General features: G+C 37.4%; 1 protein-coding gene across 3 annotated transcripts in view; it reads left to right on the top strand.

Annotated features, from left to right (window-relative positions):
* The window catches only part of LOC139138666 (uncharacterized), a 55158-nt gene extending 32496 nt beyond the window's left edge, over nt 1-22662 (top strand). The window contains exons 6-23 of one of the 3 annotated variants that reach the window (XM_070707151.1): nt 1407-1509; nt 1886-2031; nt 2952-3162; nt 3707-3838; nt 4163-4337; nt 4778-4899; nt 6506-6631; nt 6775-6972; nt 7517-7698; nt 12620-12786; nt 13461-13567; nt 15652-15809; nt 16037-16162; nt 17715-17797; nt 18407-18447; nt 18595-18691; nt 20066-20165; nt 20526-22662. In XM_070707151.1, coding sequence (XP_070563252.1) covers nt 1407-1509; nt 1886-2031; nt 2952-3162; nt 3707-3838; nt 4163-4337; nt 4778-4899; nt 6506-6631; nt 6775-6972; nt 7517-7698; nt 12620-12786; nt 13461-13567; nt 15652-15809; nt 16037-16162; nt 17715-17797; nt 18407-18447; nt 18595-18691; nt 20066-20165; nt 20526-20621 — 2370 coding nt within the window. In that variant the 3' untranslated portion in view covers nt 20622-22662. The remainder of the gene's footprint in view (nt 1-1406; nt 1510-1885; nt 2032-2951; nt 3163-3706; nt 3839-4162; nt 4338-4777; nt 4900-6505; nt 6632-6774; nt 6973-7516; nt 7699-12619; nt 12787-13460; nt 13568-15651; nt 15810-16036; nt 16163-17714; nt 17798-18406; nt 18448-18594; nt 18692-20065; nt 20166-20525) is intronic. The other 2 variants (XM_070707152.1, XM_070707153.1) reach the window with 2 other exon arrangements.
* Nucleotides 22663-23379: the final 717 nt, after the last annotated feature.

The following is a 23379-nucleotide window of genomic DNA, read 5'->3' as shown; positions in this document are numbered from 1 at the left end:
AAATGACGATATCGAAATTAAATCACTACATAATTTTCGAACTTTCTTCCTGTCGATTTAAATGGTGTCGTTTTGTCCAAACTTGGCGAATAAAATCCTGACATAATACCATTTAGTTTAAACTTTTAATAAAAGGGTGTCACCACGCTACTTTTTACAATATCTCCACGTGAATGGGTAATATGCGCCATGTAAATGGGAGAGAAATGTTAATTTTTTGTTCATATTGAATAAAAACCAGCTTCCTAGGGGGTCAAAATATGACAAGGTTATAGGTCACATGTATTTCTAAGACACTGGGTCAAAAAATTAGGTAAAAGCGCAATTTCAACAATGACAGGTGATGTTAAACACATGCGCAACAAAATAACCCATTTGCGGCAGGCTGGAGTTAAATCTGCGCAGAAACGTTCTAAACCGCGTGCGCGTCCGAATTCGTCGCCCTTCACCTTAAGACTGGATCTCACACATATATGCAATACGACTGTTAAATATCATTTTCGTATTTTACTTATTTGCCAATTGTAAGGGATCTTGTTTGACTTTGAACCTTAATGCAATGTGGTTTGAACCCACGACCAACCTCGGTGTGTCATCGGCCATAAAACACCTCCAAAGAAAATGTACAGAGCCTAACTTTGCGGTTATATATAATTATTAGTTAAAACACTTTACAATATTCTTTTCAAGGTTTGGTTAGACCTGCAGTCATATGTAAGTATGCCCGGGTATTCAATTTGTTTCCCTATCTTTTCATTGGTGCTGCCATGAATCAAAATCTGAAAATGACAACGTTAAAAACAAGTGTCTCGGATTCCTCCCGGTTTCTCTTCAATGACAAAATGCAGAACACACTATTCCAATGCTGATTGTCATCCGATGGATAACAATAAGGCCACAATTCATTGATACAGTGCAATACGCCCTTTTCCGTAGAAAATAGGATTCTGATGTACGTCGTACTTATCTTTCGTAATACCAGTAATTATGGGTTTACATCAGAGGCACTGAGGCTGCATGTTCTGAACTCTAAGGAGAATTGTTGAAGAGCCCTCTGATGTCTTTGAGGCTCTTAGGCTCTCAAAAGCATACCCTATACCCAGAGTGTCAGTGAGCCGTTTTGTGAATTGTGTTTTAATTCGGCTGCCAGTTCCCGCCAACCTGAACTAACCGATGATCATTGTTAACTTTAAGAATGTCAAAGTACAATTTAAAGCATACCCAGCCATCTAAATAGCGAGCTGCGATGATTTCTACAGTAAACCGGTTATTGCTTAGTTTACTTCCAACCGCCCCCCCCCATCCTAAAAAATGATGTGCACAGTGGTACAAGATTGCTTGACAAGTATCTAGTTTATATCATTAAAACATCACACATTGGAAATAGGTCCTTCTTTGTCTATCAGGAATGGCCCGTCCTTGTGAAGTACGGGGATTATGGTCACAACACCCTTGCAAGTATTAGGCGTCAGTCGAGCAATGTATGGATGAATGCAAACTTTAAAAACTGTAAGTGCTTTCCTACTTTAGTATATACAGTCAAGCTTTTTCAACAGAATAGCGCAAAAATTCATTAACAAGAACGATGATGTAATCGGTGTTTTCAATTTCTTTCTTCACCAGAAGGTTCTACTTAAGGTTACATTATTTTAGTTATTCTTTCGAGGCAAATGAAGGTGACACTAGGAGTACACAGTGACATGAGAGAGTCTTTGGGATGAAATAATATTCTGCGCACAAATTCGACCATGTATCCATTCTTTTGTAAATGCTTTTCGATAAAATCTCAACAAAACTGGTGATGTTGTACAGCATTTATCAGCCCTGGTTATTAAACACATAAAGCAAGATGACCAGTCGTGTTTTCTCGTTATTTTTATGTAAGGTTCTTGCATCATATTCATTGCACTACCTTTCAACAAGCGCTACATTCCCTGGAGATTTGTGGACGAATCTGACCTAAATATCACCTGTTTTGATGAGACGACAAGATTTCAAGGGCTTGAAAATGTCAATATTCGTCTCTACCGTGTAAGTTTTACCTACCTATCTATCAACCTATCTATCAACCAACCAATCAATAAATCAATCAATCAATCAATCAATATCTAAGGTCAGTCATATGTCCAACAACCTATGCATCTACACCTACGCCTTTCAGTCTTTCAATCCATCCATCCATCCATCCGTTTAGCCTTTCCCTCGCGTCCCAAAACAAACTCTTATTGAACTTTGACCATTTCGCTATCGTGCTTGTGTGTGAAAGTGACATGTTCCCGGGGGTTTTGAGTCCTGTCGATCGAGGCAGACACATGATCATTCACAAGTGTCCAAAATGTCGATCTTCATTGGTAAATCATACACACACACGCACACACACATACATACATACATAAACACATACATACATAAACACATACATAGATACATAGATACATAGATACATACATACATACATAGATACATCCATACATACATACATACATACATACATACATACATACATACATACATACATACATACATACATACATACATACATACATAAGTATATATATATATATATATATATATATATATATATATATATATGTGTGTGTGTGTGTGTGTGTGTGTGTGTGTGTGTGTGTGTGTGTATTGATGTAGATGTATCATCAATCTGTCTCTCTATCTATACATCCGTTCGCACATCTTCTCACCGACCTGGTTTCCACTATCCACATTTTCGTGTCTATCATAAATATTTATATACTAGCTGCCATTTTATTTTTAGTAGGACATGCAATTTTGTAACCTCTCATCTGGAGTATTTGCTGCTGATATTATTTTGTGGTTAATGAGATATTACCAAGCCATTCAGAATGAAATAAGGATGAGCTGTGTTTTTAATTGCATCTACTTACGTAGTAAATGTGAAGCTGAGTCAGTGAATTCTTGTGTATTGAAAACAGGACTTTGATGACTTCCCTGACAATAGTGCTATCGATCAGAGTGTACTGCGAGAATACTATTTAGATCATCCACTTTTGGAAATACGGCTAACACACGGTTTAAATTTAGCAGCGTTAGAAGTAATGGAAGAGCGTAAAATTAACTGTTATGCAGAGTTAATGAAAGAAGAGAAATATTCTCAAAGCATTTCATTCAGCGCTAAACCCATCGGTGAGTTTCAGTTTCTTTCGCACAAGCAGTCCCTGCTAAAGATGTCTTGCACGATATTGAGGCATTATGTAAAGAGAAATTTGAAATAAAAAAGATCTCATCACAATGCACGATGACGGAAAGTATTGCATGCTTGATGTTTTACGTTATGATCAATGATTCCGACAAAGCGTGGCGAGAAAAGACACTGCTTTAGAGATACATCATAAAACAAAGCACCTATATATTAACAAGGATATTACGTATGTATGATACACATACAAACACTTATGAAAATACATCTCAAAAAACATACATACATACATACATACATACATACAACATACATACATACATACATACATACATACATACATACATACATACATACATACATACATACATACATACATACATACATACATAGACAAAGATATACGACATATGTAAGTGCATAACTATGTATACATATGTACATGCACGCATGATATAGTTAACACCAATTTATTATAGATGCACTGTATTTTCAACTTAAATGTCTTTGTCTTCCTCCTGCCGAGTTCAGGTTGTCCGACTGGGAAATATGGTCTTCAATGTGAAAAACAATGCATATGTGAGAATGGTGCAACATGTCATACGTTTACTGGGGCGTGTTTATGTCCGATCCAATGGAAAGGTGCTGCCTGCGACATTCCAAGTAAAGGATTTAAATACTTCCCATCCTTAACAGGTGTTAATTAAAGTCATAGTAAGACATGGTATCAATACAAGATACCTGGATTGTGACCATACCGAAAAAGACTAATGAACATTTTCATACATTTGATATAGCACGGTGAATTATGAAAATTAATTTAGGATGTTGTTCATTCAAAGAAACAGATCCCGTTAGATTAAAAGCCTCATAAGTGTATGACAAAGAAACAGAAAACAGTAAAAGACGAAAAAAAGAAATCATCAACAATTTAAGGGTTCATATTTATGTACAACTCTAATTATTATTTATTTACTTTATTTCTAGAGAGCAAATTCATCAAGTTTGAGAAGCAGCAATACCATTTATATATCAATCATTATAGCAAAATAGATTGTGTTTTTTACCAATTTAACCCACTGGTCCAGCCTTCGATAGAGTGGTTTCATAATGGTTCCTTGATTACTTACGAAGAGAATGAACGTTCCAAAGTTAGAAGGACGTAAGTTATGAGAACACCTTCGCTATGTCTGCGATGCTGTATTCTTACAACTTCTTTCTTTCATTTCTCTCTCTCTTTCTCTAAACATCAAATTTGAATAGCTATAACAACATAACGTATTATTCTAACAGTATTTGAAAACACAGTCAGAGTACAAACAAATCGTATGTAGAGCTTTTGAATTTTATCGTTTGTCAAACGATTTTCGTTCATGCTCATAAGTTGATCATTATTTGTTAAAAATTACATGTAATCATATGCTGTAAACTGTTAAATTGTACGTTATTATTTGGTGGTAGACCATTGGTCATTCCGTTAAAGTACCAATGTAACAGTTGTTTTAACGATTTTTCATGAAGAAGTTAGTTTTCACGCCCTTGAGTATTAAACAAACGACGATAAACTCTCATGGTGAAGTTTATGCGACATTTTCTTCATAGCCCAGAACACTCTTGCATAGAGATTGCAGAAACTCAAGATTATCATGCAGGAACTTATGACGTCGTGGTGCGAGATGAATTTGGTGTGACTTATAATGACAGTACAATGATAAAGATTCTTGGTAGGTTTGTCTTACTAGCTCCATATGCTCTCTAGTATATTATAGGTTTTGTTGCAATATATTTATCTCAATCTTTGAAACTGGTAGTCTATCTTATCTTACATGACCAAGAGAAGCCCCATGCTAAACAGGGGCTGTGAATAGCATGTGGAATGATGGCACCATTGGAACAAGTTTCTTTTCGAAGTACTAATACCAACCTGAAAACTTTGTGACGGTATCAAATACAAAGGATATACATTACTCACGTTTCACGCAATCGCGGTCAACGAATGGATCTTTAATCGATTAACCGGAGATCATTATTGAATACCATATTCAACTGTTTTGAGTCATACAATTTTTTGAAAGTGGTAGGGTGGGAAGTTCGACACTGGTGAAATTTGGTCTCGTGTCGACATTTGGAGATTAATGTAGATTGCTTATTTAATGTAAAATATTTAATTCCTCAGCATTATTAATGAGTAATTCTCTGTTAAAAAAGATTGCATGTCTCATGCAGATGTTTCTGAGTAGTTGCCTTGGAAAGGTGGACCATTTAATGCTGGATGCCATGTTTTTGCTTTGTGAAAACTGGTGTATTTTGACAATTTTGTACTGTTGTTATACGCCTTGTTGTTGAAATAATCGTAATTGATTAGCTTATCGTGTTTTAACCTACTTTTCATGAGCCCTACGTTAAATTTGACAGTGCTATCACTAATTGTAACGCTTGCCCAACATACAGCACTGTTCGATTCATAAAACGCGTCTTTGAGTGGACAATTAGGTTAATCCCGACAATTGCACTCGGTTGGGTGTGTATCGCCTTAGTCTGATGATATGTTTGTCGTGAAATTTGATTACTGGGCCATTTTTTGCCTTGCACCTATAGCTTACTTGCACATATATCTGCAGCATAGTGTACCTTTTAATGCTCGGTGAAATGCTAATTAGATGACAGAGGAAAATCTTGAGATACGTGTTCCTATCGTAACAGGGACATGATTAACTGTTGACAGAAGTACGTTTATTTGCTAGCGTACATGTCTAATATGATCGTTCGGGTTCCTATTCGGGCAGATATGCCATCATTAAAGTTAAGTGTAATATCAGGGAAGTTGGCGGCATCTTTGGTTTGCCTCAATGGTTGGTTAAAGTCCGAGGTTATTCAAGATCTTCGTTTTCTTTTTATCTTCTCCACCATACTACCATTATGCTGTTAAGGAACGCAAGTGCATCGTCTCGTTATATTGTGCATTTACAGTGACAACGGACATGTATTTAGTAATTACAATATACTAAAGCAAATATGTATTGTTGAAAAAAACGTATTAACCTTAGTATTTGGAGTTAGAATGAGTTCTGCTAGGTCGTCCTTGTGCAATATATCAATTCAGCAACAATGAACGGATTTTGACATTTTGATTTAAACTATAAACTTACTCAAGGGTCAGATAGGAAATGGAAACAGTTATAATGAACATGATTCATCTTCTAACTAATATTTCATTAATTCATCTTTATTCAATTGATTTTTAGTCATACGTCAGAAAATAGATCAGTTTTATCTCCTGAATGTCTTCCCCATTTCTTGTATGTGTATGTTTCTTCGTGTCAATTCCAGGATGTAACAACAACTTCTTCGGTGAGAAATGTAACAAGATTTGCAACTGTAATAATAGTAGAAAATGTGATCGTATTAGTGGTTGTGAATGTCTCCCGGGCTGGAGAGGCGACAGATGTAACACAGGTAAAAAATTTATCGTTCAGAGAGTCATGTCGTTACGATAATAAGACTTGATTTAACGAGATTCAGAAGAGTTCAACATTTTGAAGTGACAGCCTCTCCCTAATAGAAATGATGTCACGCAGAAATTGTTGTTCACTTTACAGTTTGTGAAGAGGGGAAGTATGGTGAAAAGTGTGCATCCACCTGTTCCTGCCAAAACGATGGGAGCTGTGATGCAGTCACCGGTGAATGCCAGTGTTTAGACCAGACCTGTGGACAGTTCTGTGAGGTTACATGCAGCTGCTCTCGCGAGGAGACCTACGAGTGCGACAACGTAACAGGATGTGTTTGTTTGCCCTCGGGTAAAACAATTTTCTATGTATTAACTTCAAATTTACATTGCAATTCATCAATTACTGGTCTGACTGTCTGTCTGCGTGCATCTGTCCCATCACTCTTAAAATAGCTATGACAGGCATTCTATGTGCGTGTAGGTGTACTTTCATACCTATGTATATATTTGAGTATATGTCGCATGTCTAATTAAATCGTCATAAAAGTATTTATCTATTACGTATATTAATGTATTTGAATTATTTAAACATAGATTTGTACGGATGATATATTCCAAGTTTTTATAGAATTAGTTGATACACTTCAAAGCTTTGACATCTGAATAGTCTGACTCATTTCGCAGTTTGTCGTCTCGATATATTATTGTATGTGAAAGTCAGGTCCTAGCATGATGACCTATAATCAACTGCAAGCAAATGAGATCCAAGGAATTCTCAGAAATTTCACTCGCATCCAGCATTTATCGGTGTTAGCTATGGAGCTCTGAACACTGGAATTACAGTAACATTTTCAATTAAGTGTACATTGTGTTTAATCACTCTTAATCAACAGAATATCCAGCGATCGCAGAATCGTCGCTGAACTCTGAATCAAAGATCTTTCCAGTCATCGTAGCGTCCTCAGCAGCATTTTTCCTGATCACTGCAGTGATACTAGTTGCTTACCGCCAACGTTGCGGAAAACCCCCGGACCCTGGGATACCAAATGATCCCGAAATCGATGAAATTATACAGGTAACTGTATAAATGTAAAATTTACTCGTGTATGACAGTGAAGACAATGATTTGACAAATTCATTAATACATAATGTAATAGAAACGGGAATTAGGGTTAGGGGTTTTGGTTGTAAACTTACACTCTGCTTCATCCTCCTACTTACCTGTCACTGTTACTTTTGGGTTATCTCATTTGCTTCTCTTTAGAACGAGACAAAAATTTAAACACACGTGATCTCATCGCAGGCGGAAACTGTCATGACATTCCATTTCAATCAGTTCTGATATTTTCCTCCTTTTCAGCCTTCCAGTTTATGGTATTTTGACGTCCTTTTTTGCTCTATCATTCCTTTCTGGGAGCGTGAGTTGTGGTCTCGTCTATTTTCCTGTTTATTTATTCTTTCTTAGCAGTCGGTTTTGCTTGACGGTAGTGTTTTCAGAACGTTCGAAGTACTGCTTTGGGTTTTCGTTGCATGTGCGTTACTATTGTTTGACTTGCACGTTTTTGACTGCAGTGGCGTGTTTGGTCAGTCTGCAGTGGTGAGTGAGTCATTTTCTCGTGCTTTGCGTATTGTACTGCATGGTATTTATTGTGCTGGTTTTTGTATACTGTAGGTTTACCTGTTCTGCTTTGTGTCATGGATCTATGCGATATTCCTGTGGGTGAAGGTTCTAAGGTTTACGCTGCAGCTAGATGTAGGAAGATTATTCCTGCTGATGATAGCCACAACAAGTGCCTTGCATGTTGTAAGTGTTCAAAGGCTAAGCCTTGTGATATTTGCAAGGATTGGTCGGATGAACTATGGCCCTTCTTTCAATCCTGTTCATATTGCAGTTTATCCAGGTTGTAATATTCCTAATGACCAGTTGTCTAAGGATTTGGAATTTTTGCAGTTTACTCTTCTTCGGCAGATCAACTTTTGCGTTCCATTGCTTTGTCAGTTTCTACCACAAGGGGATTATTCCATGATCAGATAGATTTTCCTTCGACATCAAATCGAAATCGTTTGACTAATTTTCCTATTCGTCGTGATAAATTTTTCCATTGAGAAGTCTCAGATGTCTTTCACCAGGAAGCGAAAGCTGCTGGAGATGTAAGGGAGAAAGTCTCTCTTTCTAGACCACGTCAGAGAGTTTAGCGACCTGCTTCATTTTGGCCCAAGTCGCAGCCTCCTGCTTAACTTAACAGACTTTCCGCACAGAGTTCTGTTTCTGCTACATGTAGTAGTAAGGGGAGAAGAGATTTAGATCACAGTGCCGCCCTTTCCAGATAAGCCAGGAGACCGCTTCTTTGAACAATGATGGTTTTCTAAGGGCTCAGTGCGTAAATCCAGCACAATTGAATATTCAAATTCCTTTTCCGGATTTGTCATTGGAAGATTCTCTTTTCAGTCAGCACTGGGCCAAGATAACCGACGACCCATGGATTTTAGGAGTGGTTTCAGAAGGTTATCGCAGGGAATTTCTTCAGGTTCCCCCGCTTACAAGCAAGGTTATACATTTCCACTTCCAATGGATTAAGGTAAGAGAAATGCAATCCTACAGGAAATAGAATCATTGATCTCAAAGAGAGCTATAGATTCTGTTATGGACAGATCAAAAGGTTTTTCTAGCTCAATGTTTCTAATTTCAAAGAGATGAGGGGGTTGCAGACCATTTTTAACTCTCCACCCGTTAAACCATTTTCTCAAAAAGCAACACTTCAAAATGCAAACTCTACGTCCAGTTTTATCAGATCTGTCAAAAGGGGATTGTGCAGTTATAATCGATCTAACAAATTCTTATTGACATATCCTTGTTCACCCAGACTGCAGGCACTTTCTCAGGTTTGCAGTGCAGGGCAGGGTGCTTCAGTTTCGGACACTGCCTTTCAGTCACAGTTTTGGGTGCTTTTCTTCGAAAGCAACAAATGTCCACATGTATCTGGACGACTGGCTAGATCAGGCTATTCCAGTGGGACACAACACGAATTTTACGGACAGCTGTTAATCTAGGTTGGCTACGAAAAGAAGTCTCAGCTTTGCCCCAGTCAGAGCATTCATTATTTAGGGACGGAAATGGATTTGAAGGAAGGCCTTGATACTCCACTTCCAGAGTGTTTCAAGGCTCTTTGAGAAATGGCAAGTCACCTTTTGCCCGGCAGTTTTCAGAGAGCTCGGTATTTTCTTCGCTTCCTAGGCCTTATGGCATCTTGTGTTCACCTCATTCCTTTGGCCAGGTTGAACATGAGACCAGTTCCAATTTTACTTCTGTGTCAGTGGAGACCACATTGGAATCCTCTCAGTCATCCTATAAGGATAAACGCTTTATAAATACAGAATATTCATTAGTGGACCAACAGAGGTTACAATAACCACAGATGGTCCAATATAACGTTGGGAAGCTCATATGGGAGATTTGACCATTTCATGAGTCTGGTCAGTAGCCCAGAGACAAGAGCACATAAACTTTCTCAAGCTCCAGGCCTTATGGGAAAGTTTAGGGGCCTTCGTCCCTCATATTTAAGGGAATTTGGTTCTTTTAAGGTCAGACAATTCAACCTTAGTATCATCTTTGAACAGGCTAGGGGAACACGATCCCCATTATTCTGCATCCTTAATTGGCATCTAATGAATTGGTGCATTGCCAGAAATATCAGGATCAGGGCAGCTCACATACCAGGCAGATGCAATCTGATAGCAGATGCTCTGTCCAGAAGACGACCTATCACAGACCTATCACAACAGAAAGTTAAGACATCAAGTGGTGGTGTCCCTTTTCAAGGTGTTGAATATGCCTCATATAGATCTATTTGCAACCGCGCACAATGCCCGTCTGCAGGTGTATTGTTCTCTGGTTCCAGACCAAAGAGCAGGGCAGTGGATGTCTTTTCTATTCTCTGGGCAATCATGTTTGCATATGTGTTTCCTCCAGTGTCTCTGATTCCCAGTCTGAGAGTTCTGAGCAAGATAACACATGAGGAGTGTATTGTCGTTCTGATAGCACTGAATTGGCCAAGACAACCGTGGTTTACTCGATTGCTGGAGTTGCTGATAAAAATTACAATAAAACTACTAGAGACCCCTGACACTCTGAGCCAGCCATTATCAGGCCTTGGTTTTCTTCACCGAGATCCATCAGTCCTCCAGTTGACTGCTTGGAAACTGTCATGAAACATTTAGCTCAGAAGCATTTTCAGTCAGAGCTACAGAATATACCTCAAACTCTCGTCGATCATCAACCATTAAATCATATAATTACAAGTTCAGAGTGTTCACTGGTTGGTGCAAAGAATATGATGTCGGTCCCATGCATCCACGTCTATGTTTTGTGACTGACATTTTAGCTTTTCTCTTTGAGGCTAGAAGTCTGAAGCCCAAAACTATTTCAACATATCGTTCAGCGTTGAGTTCATTTCTTCCGAGTTATGGTGAACATAGTGTAAGTCAGCATCCTGTTTTGTTAAGCGTACTCCTCAGAGGAGACTTCTGTCTTCTTAGAGTATTCCATTTGTGTTAGAATCACTAAAATCAGCTCCGTAGCCTATCAGTAAATCTTGTTTGACGTATTTAATTATGAAGACTGTTTTTCTCATGGCTGTGGCATCTGGGCGTAGACGTAGTGAGATCCACTTTTTGTCTATCAACAGTGCTTATCCCAGATAGGAGCCTACAGGTGTTAGATTGTTGCCTAGTGTAAGTTTTCTTTCCAAGAATAAAACTATGTCTCATGTCGGTACAGATATATTCATTCTGAGTCTTGATAATATGTAACATGATCCATAGGATAAACTCATTTTAACTTAAAGGGTTCTTCGCTACTACATTAAGATGACTGCACAATTTCATGGTAATACAGGACATTTAGGTGTCCACCGGTCAGTGGACCAGTGTCCAAGGACACTATTTCTAATTAAGGGATGCAACCCAACTTGCCTATGATTCTTCCGATGACCAATGTAGACTTGTACATTCCATCAGAGCACATGATACGCGAGCTATGGCTGCCTCCTGGGCTTTGTTTAAAGGCGTGTCAGTTGATGACATTTTGAAAACATTTTTTGGCTTCTCCAAATGCCTGTATGTATCCTCGTGGATGTGCCTATGGACGCTAGTTTTGCTTTAGGTTCTTTGAGATGTGGTTCTACCTAGGTTGGGGGAGTTTGTTTTGACATACCCTCCTCCATTTAAGCTTTGGATTCTGTCTAAACCTAGAAGTAACAGTTATAGATAAATAGGAGGATGAAGTAGAATGAAAGTTCGCCCTGGAAACATCTTTCTGCGAGAACTCAAACTTACCTTTCACTCCTCCCTCCCTCTTCCCCATTATTTTGATAGTCTATTAGGGAGGTTGAGAAATGATTGAATATGAAATCTCATGGCGGTTTCCGCCTGAAAGGAGATCATGTGTATTTAATTTTTTCCTCTTTCTGGAAGGAAGCAAATGAGATAACTTAAAAGTAACATTGACAGGTAAGTAGGAGTTCTCGCAGAAAGATGTTTCCTGGGGGAAAACTTTCACTCTGCTCGGTGGCCTGTTGTAGGTTTGTGTCATTTCGATGTTATTAGTGGAGGATACATTGTATCAAAAAGCCGAAAATAATGAAATGAAATCTGCGTGTTTGCAATATCCAAGCTTTAGTGGATTGAGTATCGTTGTGGTTCAGCAGCATTTCATTGAAAACAACAAGCCTTTGAAGATCCAACCGGACCGATTCCATGAGATCATTAAAATTTATAAGGTTTTGATCGTCCAATTTCCGCCATGAAAAAATCTTTGGGCTGGGATGGTTTTGATAACAATAAAAAAAGTAAATGGTCGTGCATTATGCTCTTTCATACCCTCTAAGATTACACATTAACATGAGGCAAAACATGTATATTTAATGTTAATAACTTTTTCGTAACAAATACTCAAGGGAGTGCTCTAAGACATTGTATTCAAAACACAAACACTTTAGGAGAATTTGGAAGCAATGAAAGACTGGCTGCTTGACCCCACTAATGTTACCATCTACTTTGGCAAGCGGATTCTTGGACAAGGGGAATTCTCTCGAGTTTTGCCGGCACAATTGAAGAGCAATAGGATAACCTGTGATGTTGCAGTTAAACAGATTACTAAAAGTAGGTGTTGTATGTACATCTATAGGTTATTTTGCATGCCGTATATACATATATATATATATATATATATATATATATATATATATATATATATATATATATATAAAGATATGTATGTATGTATGTATGTATGTATGTATGTATGTATGTATGTATGTATGTATGTATGTATGTATGTATGTATGTATGTATGTATGTATGTATGTGTGGGCGCGTAATGTGTGGGCGCGTATGTGTACGTATGCGGATGCATGTGACTATATGTATTCCTTTGCATTAAGTCGTCGTTACACTACGTATACTAATGAGTCTTCATAGCTGATAGTTGATTTGCAATTTTAATGTAGTCATGATTTATTAACAAATAAATATACTTCATCGATCTTGCACCAGCTGTTGCACTGTCTCAAATGTTAGGGACCGAGCAATGCCAAATTGTTTACTTTGCCACAATGTCATAATATTATTATAGATAGATTTATTGTATTTCTAGACCTCCGACCACTATACAAAGAAGTTCCATTCCAGATGAAATAATTATGATTGATAAATATTTCTTTGTAAAGACATAACATACGTAAGTTTTGTCGTTTGGATTAAATGATTTGTATTTTGATTGGCAGAAATACAATAAAACCTTGTAATATTGAAAGAAATGGTACATTCTTTTGCAGGTAGGTATGATTACATCAGCCACCCCAACTTTTGCGAGGAAATTCTTCGCCTTATCAAGTTGCATAATCACCCTAACATAATAAAACTACATGGTGTTATTCTAAGTAGAGGTAAGAAACACACTGCCGGATAACGTTTCACAATCAGTTTTATCATTTTTCCCGGTTTTAAATGAATTCGGAAAATAATATTTATATCAACCATCAAAGATTTTCTCTTAGCTTGGCCATGCGAAAACTAGTGCGCCACCAACGGCGATTAGTGCCTGTGGTGTGCTCTTTTACTGTGACCACATCATGGCGATATCCCGGACTGAATAACTTTACCTTTTCTGATAGTGTTAGAAGTCAGAGTATTTATGAACAAGGTTTCCGGTAGCCGTGGTAGAGTAAGGGAATATGAATGGGAGATCCCGTAGTGTTTTAAGATGGCTTCGCACTTAAGCAACACATTTTTTTCAACACATTTTTATCAAAGACTGAAGTTCCGTCACTCTAGGGCGCTCTGTACGCTCCTCCCCCTCGTGCAAGGAGGGGAGCATAGAGAGCATCATCGAGCGACGGAACTTTAAGTCTACTCTTATCGAAGATGTCATGAAATCAACTGCATACCACATATTTTCAAAATAGAGAACCTCAAGTTTAGTATGGTAGCAGTATTTTACTCGAAGGAATAAGTGGATAAATATTTGGCTCAGAAAACCTCCAATAAATGTATAAATGATAAAAGTCATAAAACCCTATTCAAGCTAAAAACTTGTGCTACTATCTCATTTGAAACCAGAGTGTATGAAGAAAAAAAGCAAAACTCATTTTTAAATGGCAGGGTGTGAAAGATTGACATTCAAAAAAGTGACTAATCATAAAAAGCAAAATTACTCTAATTCATAATGCAAGATCTTCATTGCAAAAACAAATTGTTGTTTGATGAACAAGTTGTGAAAATTTCATAAAATTTGACCGAGCCAGAGTGGAGTAACATTTGTTTTAAATGTTGAAAAGAGAAAAAAGAAGCCAGGGAATTGGATGATTTGTGTAAATTTTCATGAAGTTACACTTACGACTATGTGTCATGCTAAATGTGAACCCAACCAATATTTGAATCTTAGGTTGACGAATTAATAAAAATTGAATGATTCTTTGAAAAAAGTTAGTTTTAGCAAAACACGTTGTTCTGTGCGACGAATTCGGACGCGCACACGCTTTAGAACATTTCTGCGCAGATTTAACTCCAGCCTGCCGCAAATGGGTTATTTAGTAGCGCATGTATTTAACATCACCTGTCATTGTTGAAATTGCGCTTTTACCTAATTTTTTGACCCAGTCTCTTAGAAATACATGTGACCTTTAACCTTGTCATATTTTGACCCCCTAGGAAGCTGGTTTTTATTCAATATGAGCGCAAAATTAACATTTCTCTCCCATTTACATGGCGCATATTACCCATTCACCTGGAGATATTGTAAAAAGTAGCGCGGTGACACCCTTTTATTAAAAGTGTAAACTAAATGGTATTATGTCAGGATTTTATTCGCCAAGTTTGGTCAAAATGACACCATTCAAAGCGACAGGAAGATAGTTCGAAAATTATGTAGTGATATAATTTCGATATCGTCATTTTGTAATCGATACTTATGTTAAAATTTCTTTACAAACATCATGAAAACTATACATTCGATAGATATGGATCTTAATTCTTGGAATTTATTAAAATTAACTCATTTGCTAAGCGTTTTATAATTGCTTTCTTTAGTTTAAGTGAATTATATCATTTTTATTTATTTCTAACGACGCCATTTTAACGTCCGTTTCCATGGAAACGAGCGTGGTGACCCCCATTTTTTATTTCATTTTTGCACTTGCACAACTTCCAAGAATATTTGTGCAAAGTTTCAAAAAAATGACACCACAACCTAATTTTGACGTAATTCGTAGTACTTCACCTTAAGAGTAGAGTTATTTGACTTTTTAATTCTCATTTAGTACTGACTGGCGATGTCGTCATGTTCTTAAGAGAAACTCTTGTGTGTTTACGGACGTTTGTTTAAGTTCCAGCATTTATCTCTCTGTGTATGTTTCCGTTTTTTAATACACGTAATAACTATGAACTATATACATCCATATTTATACTTATTTTCGGGGAATGAATTATTGTTGAGATACGTTACAGTACATTTCTTTTGTAACATTTGAAGATATGAAGTACATGGTGCTGGAGTATGCATCTCGGGGTGACATGTTTGCCTACATCAAAAGCTTGAGTCTGCAAAGAATGTCAAAAGTGGAAGAAGAAAGACTGGTCAGACTAGCACGTGACGTTACGTTAGCTCTACAGTATCTCGAAGAGAAAACGGTAAGTGCTCCGTGAATTACATGGCAAGTCTGACAACGTAACTTATAAAATAAAGAGTGAATGGCTGTTCTGTAAGTTCACAGGTAATGTAATATTTTGTTTTCGGAATGGAATCGCTCATTAATTATTTCATTCATTCATCACATCAGAATTTAATAATTCATTTGGATAACTCATTTTTCTGTCAGTTTCAAACTACCTTTTTTGGTTCATGAATATCATTTCAGATAGTCCACAGAGACGTCGCAGCTCGGAATGTATTGATTACTGAGGACTACGTTGCAAAGCTGGCAGATTTTGGATTGAGTCGTGATATCAAACGCTGTGATGGAAACTATGTCAAACCGCCATGGGTGAGATATTCGCTCTTTTTGCTAAAGCATCATCCGAGGGAATGAGACTCTAGTCTAAGAGTAAATTTGATGAAATGGGGAGCTAAAATGTTATATGTTGCAAGCCATCATAAATCTTGGTTACCTTACAGTGTCCGAGTGGCGTTCACCATTTAAAATTTATTCACCACTTGGGTATATGGAGGTTTCAAGTCTAATCAGAGTGATTCGTGTGGACAATAAAAGCCTGTGTGCGGACATGTTTACGCAAGCTCAGTCGTGGTCCAAGTTTGCAAATGCTTAACTGTTATCATGATACTCAAATCATCATGCCGGTCCAAGGTCACCAGAACTGATAACTTCGTATCTGTGTCGTCCCTGAAACTGGTACTGACTATAAATGATCTAATGGGTACACGGACTGTTCCCGAAAAGGACCCGGTCGGATCAAACTTTATGAGATCGAACAAGATTTGATTTTGGCCGATTTATTCTGTCCCGCTGGAAAAGGATGTCAATGAGAGTTCTGAATATGTTGATCCATGTTTTCAATATGAAACATCTGACATTAATGAAAACACTAAACAATATGTTATAAAGTCGTACAATTTTTCCCTCCTCGCTTGCTTCCTCCCTCAGTCTGAAGGCCAGGGGAGATTGCCATTAAAAAAGTGTCATTTTAACTTAATATTATGAACTAATTTGGGATAATTGGATTTTCATATTTTTCAAATTTCTCAAAAATGTTAGGTGCCGTATAGCTGAATATTGCGATATTACAAATTATTCATAAAAACAAGTGTGTAAAGCAGATGAGCTAACATTTGCAGATCAAAAATACACTACTTAACCATCCAATTATCCCAAACTAGTTCCAATCGTGTTTATGATATACCAATGCCCATATCGCTCCATCCTGGTGACGTTTACAGTAAACGTAAAATATGAGCCGTGATATATTTTTGTACTTGTCGAGATGTGCACTATAAACGTCGTCAGTTTTGAGTGTTCCCTAACTGCATTTAGTAAACAAATAAAATGGCTACTGATCTCCGCCTACGATGCGACGTTACAGACATAAAATTTTTAAAGGACTTTGAGGAAAGAGGATATTTGGTGTAGCTAATTCGGTGGATGGCCCGGTCCTGGTCCAAGCTTGCCAATGCCTCACTGTTATCATGATATTCAAATCATCATGCCGGTCCAAGGTCACCAGAACTGATAACGTCGTAACTGTGTCGTCCCTTAAACTGGCACTGACTTTAAATGATTTAATGGGTACACAGACTGTTCCCAAAAAGGTCCCGGTCAAATTTTATGAGATTGAACAAGATTTCTTTTGGGCAGTTTAAAGCATGTTAGAAAAATCAGAACTGTAATCTTTTGCTGCATTATTGTTGTTTTGATATATTGGGATTTATGTATTCTGTCCCGCTGGAAAAGGATGTCGATGAGAGTTCTGAATATATATTGATACATGTTTTCCATATGAAACATCTGACATTAATGAAAACACTAAACAATATATTATAAAGTCGCACAATTTTCCCTCCTCGCTTGCTTCTTCCCTCAGTCCGAAGGCCAGGGACCATTGCCATTAAAATGGATGCCTCCTGAATTTGTGAATAGAGGGATTTTCAAGATCAAAAGTGATATGTAAGTCATATACTTCGAGTGCGGTTACACCATACATTGACAATTTGGTTTTTTTAGACCTAAAAGTGATCCTAGCAAACCACTTGGAAAATCTATAAGCATTATATGCAGTTATTATATGCGGTAAATTGTGTGCCTAGAGACAGTCAAAGATGAATATCTTCTCAGTGTGTTTGTTATTATGACATTTCTAGATACGCATATATAAGAACCTAAGGTGTCGAATATTATGATATACCCATGCCCGTATCGCTCCATCCTGGTGACGTTTACAGTAAACGTAAAATATTAGCCGTAATATATTTTTTTGTACACGTCGAGATGTGCACTATAAACGTCGTCAGTTTTGAGTGTTCCCTAACTGCATTTAGTGAACAAATAAAATGGCTACTGATCTCCGCCTACGGTGCCACGTTACCGATATAAAAATTTTAAAGGTTTTTGAGGAAAGAAGATATTTAGTGTAGCTACTGAACGGTCCGAATACAAAAGATTCGTGTTTTATACGACTTGTTTTACGCATGTGATATCATCTTCTATTTGCTAGTAACATGTGTTACCTTTTACTGCGTACTGCTTTTACACTAGCCATATACGTCTATTTTGCAGTTGGTCCTTTGGTATCTTGATGTGGGAAATCGCTACGTTGGGTAAGTCTTTCCCTTGTACACCTTCTCAAAGATCGTCAAGCCTTCTTTCGATACACTACTAATCGTTCATGATTATGCGGCGATAAACTTGTCCATTTAATGTTGTATTTGGGATTCATGGGTGTTTTGTGATAATATTTTTTGCAGGGGCTACGCCGTATGGAAACGTATCGCAGTACGAATTAATGACTATCCAGCGAAATGGTCAACGACCGGAGAGACCGAAGGCTTGTTCGAAGAAATGGTATGAATGCAAAAACACTAGTAGCTTGTTCCCAAAAATGCCATGATAAACGAATGGAGATAAGTTACAATAGACAATTTGTGGCGCCTTGTTAAAGACAATGACCATTTGAATAACAGTGAAAAACAATCGTTTGATTCACCTTCTAGCAAAGACGGTTGGTTGTTCAAGAGCGTATTGACTGTGCGTGATCGATCCGTCTCCCCGTGCTAAACCTGTTTCTCAAATACTACTCGATGCATCCAAATGCATCGATGGTGTCCAAAAATTGTTTGATGGCCCATACTAAATGACTTGTTGTTCACAGTACATGCCGTCAATACGGTCTAATCTGGTAAATGATGGCATTGAAATCTATGTCCGCTTGTAAGATTTAGAATGGGACACTTATTTGGCATACCGTATATGATATATTCTCTTCCAAGAGACGTTCACCATCAAACCGTGTTCGCTCCGGGTTATCCCCTCTGTTGTATGTAGAAAAGTGGCCGTATAGTTTGGCCTTAATTGAGTAAGTCCACTGCAAGCTGCATGTGTTTGTTACTTGAAATCGTTTGCGGCTGATTGCTATCATTTTGTCGGAGTCACGTTTTGTAATGGAGTCATACGCCACATTCCTCTCGATCGCAGCGGTGATAGTATGGCAGGGTTCCCTTAACTGTCCTTGGTGACTATGGCGACGAGAATACCTGGTTTTGCAATCGTACTTAATAGAGATACTCCACAAAGAAATATACCCTACACTTTGATTTTATACAGGTCACATACATTGCTGTATGATTCACTTCAGCTCTCAAAGCTGTGGGGAACTGATTAAGACTACATACAGCATTCAATTTGTCATTTCTCTTCTCTTCCTTTCACTTTCTGTCAATGTAGTTTCTGAGACGGTGCTTTACAAATTCCTTTGAAATACTTCCACACCAGGAAACCTTGGATTTACCTTACCAAAATCAATATATATATATATATGCTTTACTGGCTGAATTTATGTCACTCTGCGTTCAGCATTGGTTTTGGATGCAATCGTAGTTGTCATGCTCTCATATAGACCACATCATAGACAAGTTGACTCAGGGGTGAAGATGAGCTATAAAATCATCGCATTTGAGCAAATTGCGGCAGTGGTGAAAGCCTGTTATCTTGTGCATCGCCATTGCTTTGGGTGTGGACATACCCATCACGACAACTATGAGCCATTTTCCTTTTGCCCGAGACTATCAAAATTAAAATAGACAAAAGACAGCAACACCTGAGATGATAGAGGGCGTATATGGCCACGAAGATAACGGGAGGAAAGAGCTAGTGGATAATATTTGGCAGTGTACAGTACTCTCTGATTATGTCTAAATTTATCTGGTTGCATTCAAACAGGTTTACGGTGATGCGGAAGTGTTGGCATGCACCCCTACAGCTCCGTCCAAGTGCAAAGGCTCTGACAGGAGAGTTAGATGACGTCATGACGAGTGACGAGGCATGTATATCTAAAAGAATTAACTTTCATGTACAGGGTCAAATGTATTATGCCCTGTATATCTTTTGGATAGCTTTTGTAGCTATGAGTAACTGGGTTAAGTGTTACAAAACATCCTCTATCATTGAGTACAATGCAACGCTTGCCTAAATGCACATTTTTTATGTTTAACATGGTCGAATTTGATTTATGATTTCAATTATATCTTTTACATTCAGAGGTTTTTACAGAGGTCCTAGAATGATTTCGCATCAGTTGGAAGGTGTGACAGTTTATTTAATTTTTATTTTCATTGAGTTTGACGCAATGTTCAATTTCCTAAAAAAATAATTGTTCTCGATATTTTTTTTATTTCTGTAGAAAATATTCATTGGGACACTGATTCTAGACCTGAGGCACTTCATTCTACCCCCGGGAGGTAAAAATACGCACTTGAACAACAACGTAGAAGTGTAATATTTTCATGGACAACGCCTGTCTTTTGCAGCCGATGGTTAGCTACGTGAACATGCTCATGATGTATTTACATTGATGTCCTTCAAGCTTATATTCCAGGGTTGTCTAAGCTCATTCTTTAGATTCAGAAATCACTTCTAAGCAATGTAAACAGTGACTTTACCTGTTGTCGTCTAGGCATACAGATATACTGCCTGCTTTAGATCTGAGAAATTCTTCAGTCTGTATAAACTTAGTCTTTCAAACTGATTATAAATGAACCTGTAATAACATATGTGTACAGAGATTACTTATTTTGTGAAATTAACCTCCATTGTTAGTGATGTTCATTTGAGAGAATTATATTGTCATGTTTGATAACTAGTGCCTTTACCATTTACATGTATGCTCATTTGCGCACCGTACATAATCTACACATGGCACTAGCACTGCAGTATCTCTATGCAGAGTAACAGACCAGGTGTGTTCTGACAGGTCATGTAATCCGCATATTCAATTGCTGCACCTGTTGGTTGCAATTGTAAACTACATCAGTCAGTTTCGAATGGGCTGTTTTGGTTTTTGAACCGCCAGTGGTTGACAACATGAAAGGCTGTTTGCCAAGACTTAGTGAGCGCCTCGGAAGTGAAGGACTTTTGCTAAAACATTTCCTCAACGAAACTTTCAACTATTTTCTTACCAAATCAAGAATAAATACCAGGCGTCACATTGCGAATTATTTTGTGCTAGAAAAACAATTACAAAACGATTACCGATATTTCAAATGCAAATGGCCGCCATTCCTTGTTAACTCTATAAGGAAAGGTGATTTTTGTTTTTCTAAAAACTAAGACATTAAAAGCTTTCTAACCCCAAAAGCTTTAAAACGAGTGGCTGCAAGTGGTAGATCAGAATAGAATGAAAGTTTGAGTCCAAATATCTGTCCTCGAGGCGCATTCTACCTTACGGTAATAATAGATTCGTATCTACTGTTGCCACTTGCAACGCTACTGCTTAGCCAAGGCATGGATACTTCCACTAAATTTGCTTTTAATTCGTTAAGTTCGTACGTATGTTTAACTGTAATCATCTGAACGATTTTAGTAATAGATGGATAGCATATTATTTTATTCTAATTAAGTTTGTGATTTCATTCTTGTGTTCTCTTCAGAACATTAATATTTACGTTGGTTATTTCTGGCCATTCGAAGTAAAAGTGGAATTCTAAGTTTAATCTTTTTGTAAGATTGAGACGTAAGGTAGAATATATTGTAACTGACAAAAGAAGGTAGAACTACAGAAACAGAAAACTAAAGATGTGTGTACAAACTTTGCTATGTCAATTTTCGCAACCAGCCAGTATAATGAATTTGCGAAGAGAGTTCAAGCAGGTGGCTAATTGGCAAGATATCTGGATACTTGCTGACAAACTTACGTCTGAAAATAAGTGCGTGCATTTCATTGGAAATTTTTGCACAACAAATGCATTAATAAATGTAAAATTGCACCTTTGGAAATTTAAGGGAAAACTCTCTTTGTAAGTTTTGTAATTTGCATGATACAACTCAACATCGTTATTTTGAATGTATTATTGCTAGAGAAGTATGGAAAACGATAGAAAAAGAAGTGTTTCAGAACTTATATAATATATGGATACATTTATCATGGCAAAATATAGTATGTGGAGTAGATGTTAATAGAAACTTGAATAGCAAACTCAACTTAATTGTGTTAGTAGCAAAATGGACAATACACAAATTTCATTGTACAGAAACAAACAAGTCACATCTGAGACAATTATTGCAATGTGAATTACAACGAAGGAATTTAATTTAATTTCATCTTTTTTTTCTGTTATAGTTTAAGTGTGTAGCATTACCACCAGGTTTTGAGAAACTATCGTACATACATTCTGTGATGTAAACTTTTTTTCCACTGGGAATAAATAAAGAAGGAACCTTAAAAAAAAAAAGTTGCTGTTGTACAAACATTTTCAACCATTTTGTGCGTAATGGAATATCTTGTCCATGATTACATAAATTAAAAACCTATGATATTGACCAATTACAATGCTCCATTTTACATTTGTCTACGTCTACCGATAAATTCGCTTGTTGTGATCATGGTAAAACTGGCATGTGATGGCTTGGAGGGCACTGAAGCCAAGGGAGATGTGATTTCTGCTAAGATTGAATACAAGAAAATACTAGTACCGCTAGGATCGAGTAAACGAGTATATGTACACATTCAGTACATTTCAATAATCGAACTTTGAGTACAAGACAGGACATTCACGGTGGCGGGGACTATGAAGACCGCCATATAAGCGATCATTAACTTGACCCGGAATTTTCAATTCCGTCGTGCAGGTCGATCAATTCAATCACGGAAGTTAATTAATTAGGTCATTCAGACACTAATTGACAAACAAGACCATTCAAGTAAAATAGCCAATATTAAACATATCATTACAGATTATCTGAAGTAGGATTAAACCCTGATACTCGCACTCATCTGTCATGCTAAATCTGATCCTGAATTAAAATGTCCAGGCCAGCCTAATGGTGTTAAGGGCGATTGCTACGGTGAACACGTACCATTGTATATGTACCGCCACCAATGAATATTGTTTAATCGTGCTTTTTCCTTCTGTAAAATAGGAAGCTTATATTACAGTGTTCATCTCAAAAATTGCTCAAATAAGTCTATTTCAGTTTTCTCGTTTTCCGGTGACCTAATCTCCTCTTATCGCGAGATCTCGCGAGACGTGGCATGAGGC

This window comes from Ptychodera flava, chromosome 8 (genome assembly GCF_041260155.1).
Source record: "Ptychodera flava strain L36383 chromosome 8, AS_Pfla_20210202, whole genome shotgun sequence".
Classification (NCBI taxonomy): Eukaryota; Metazoa; Hemichordata; class Enteropneusta; family Ptychoderidae; genus Ptychodera; species Ptychodera flava.
The sequence above is the reverse complement of the archived record's forward strand: the minus strand, read 5'-3'. Positions and strand labels throughout refer to the sequence as shown.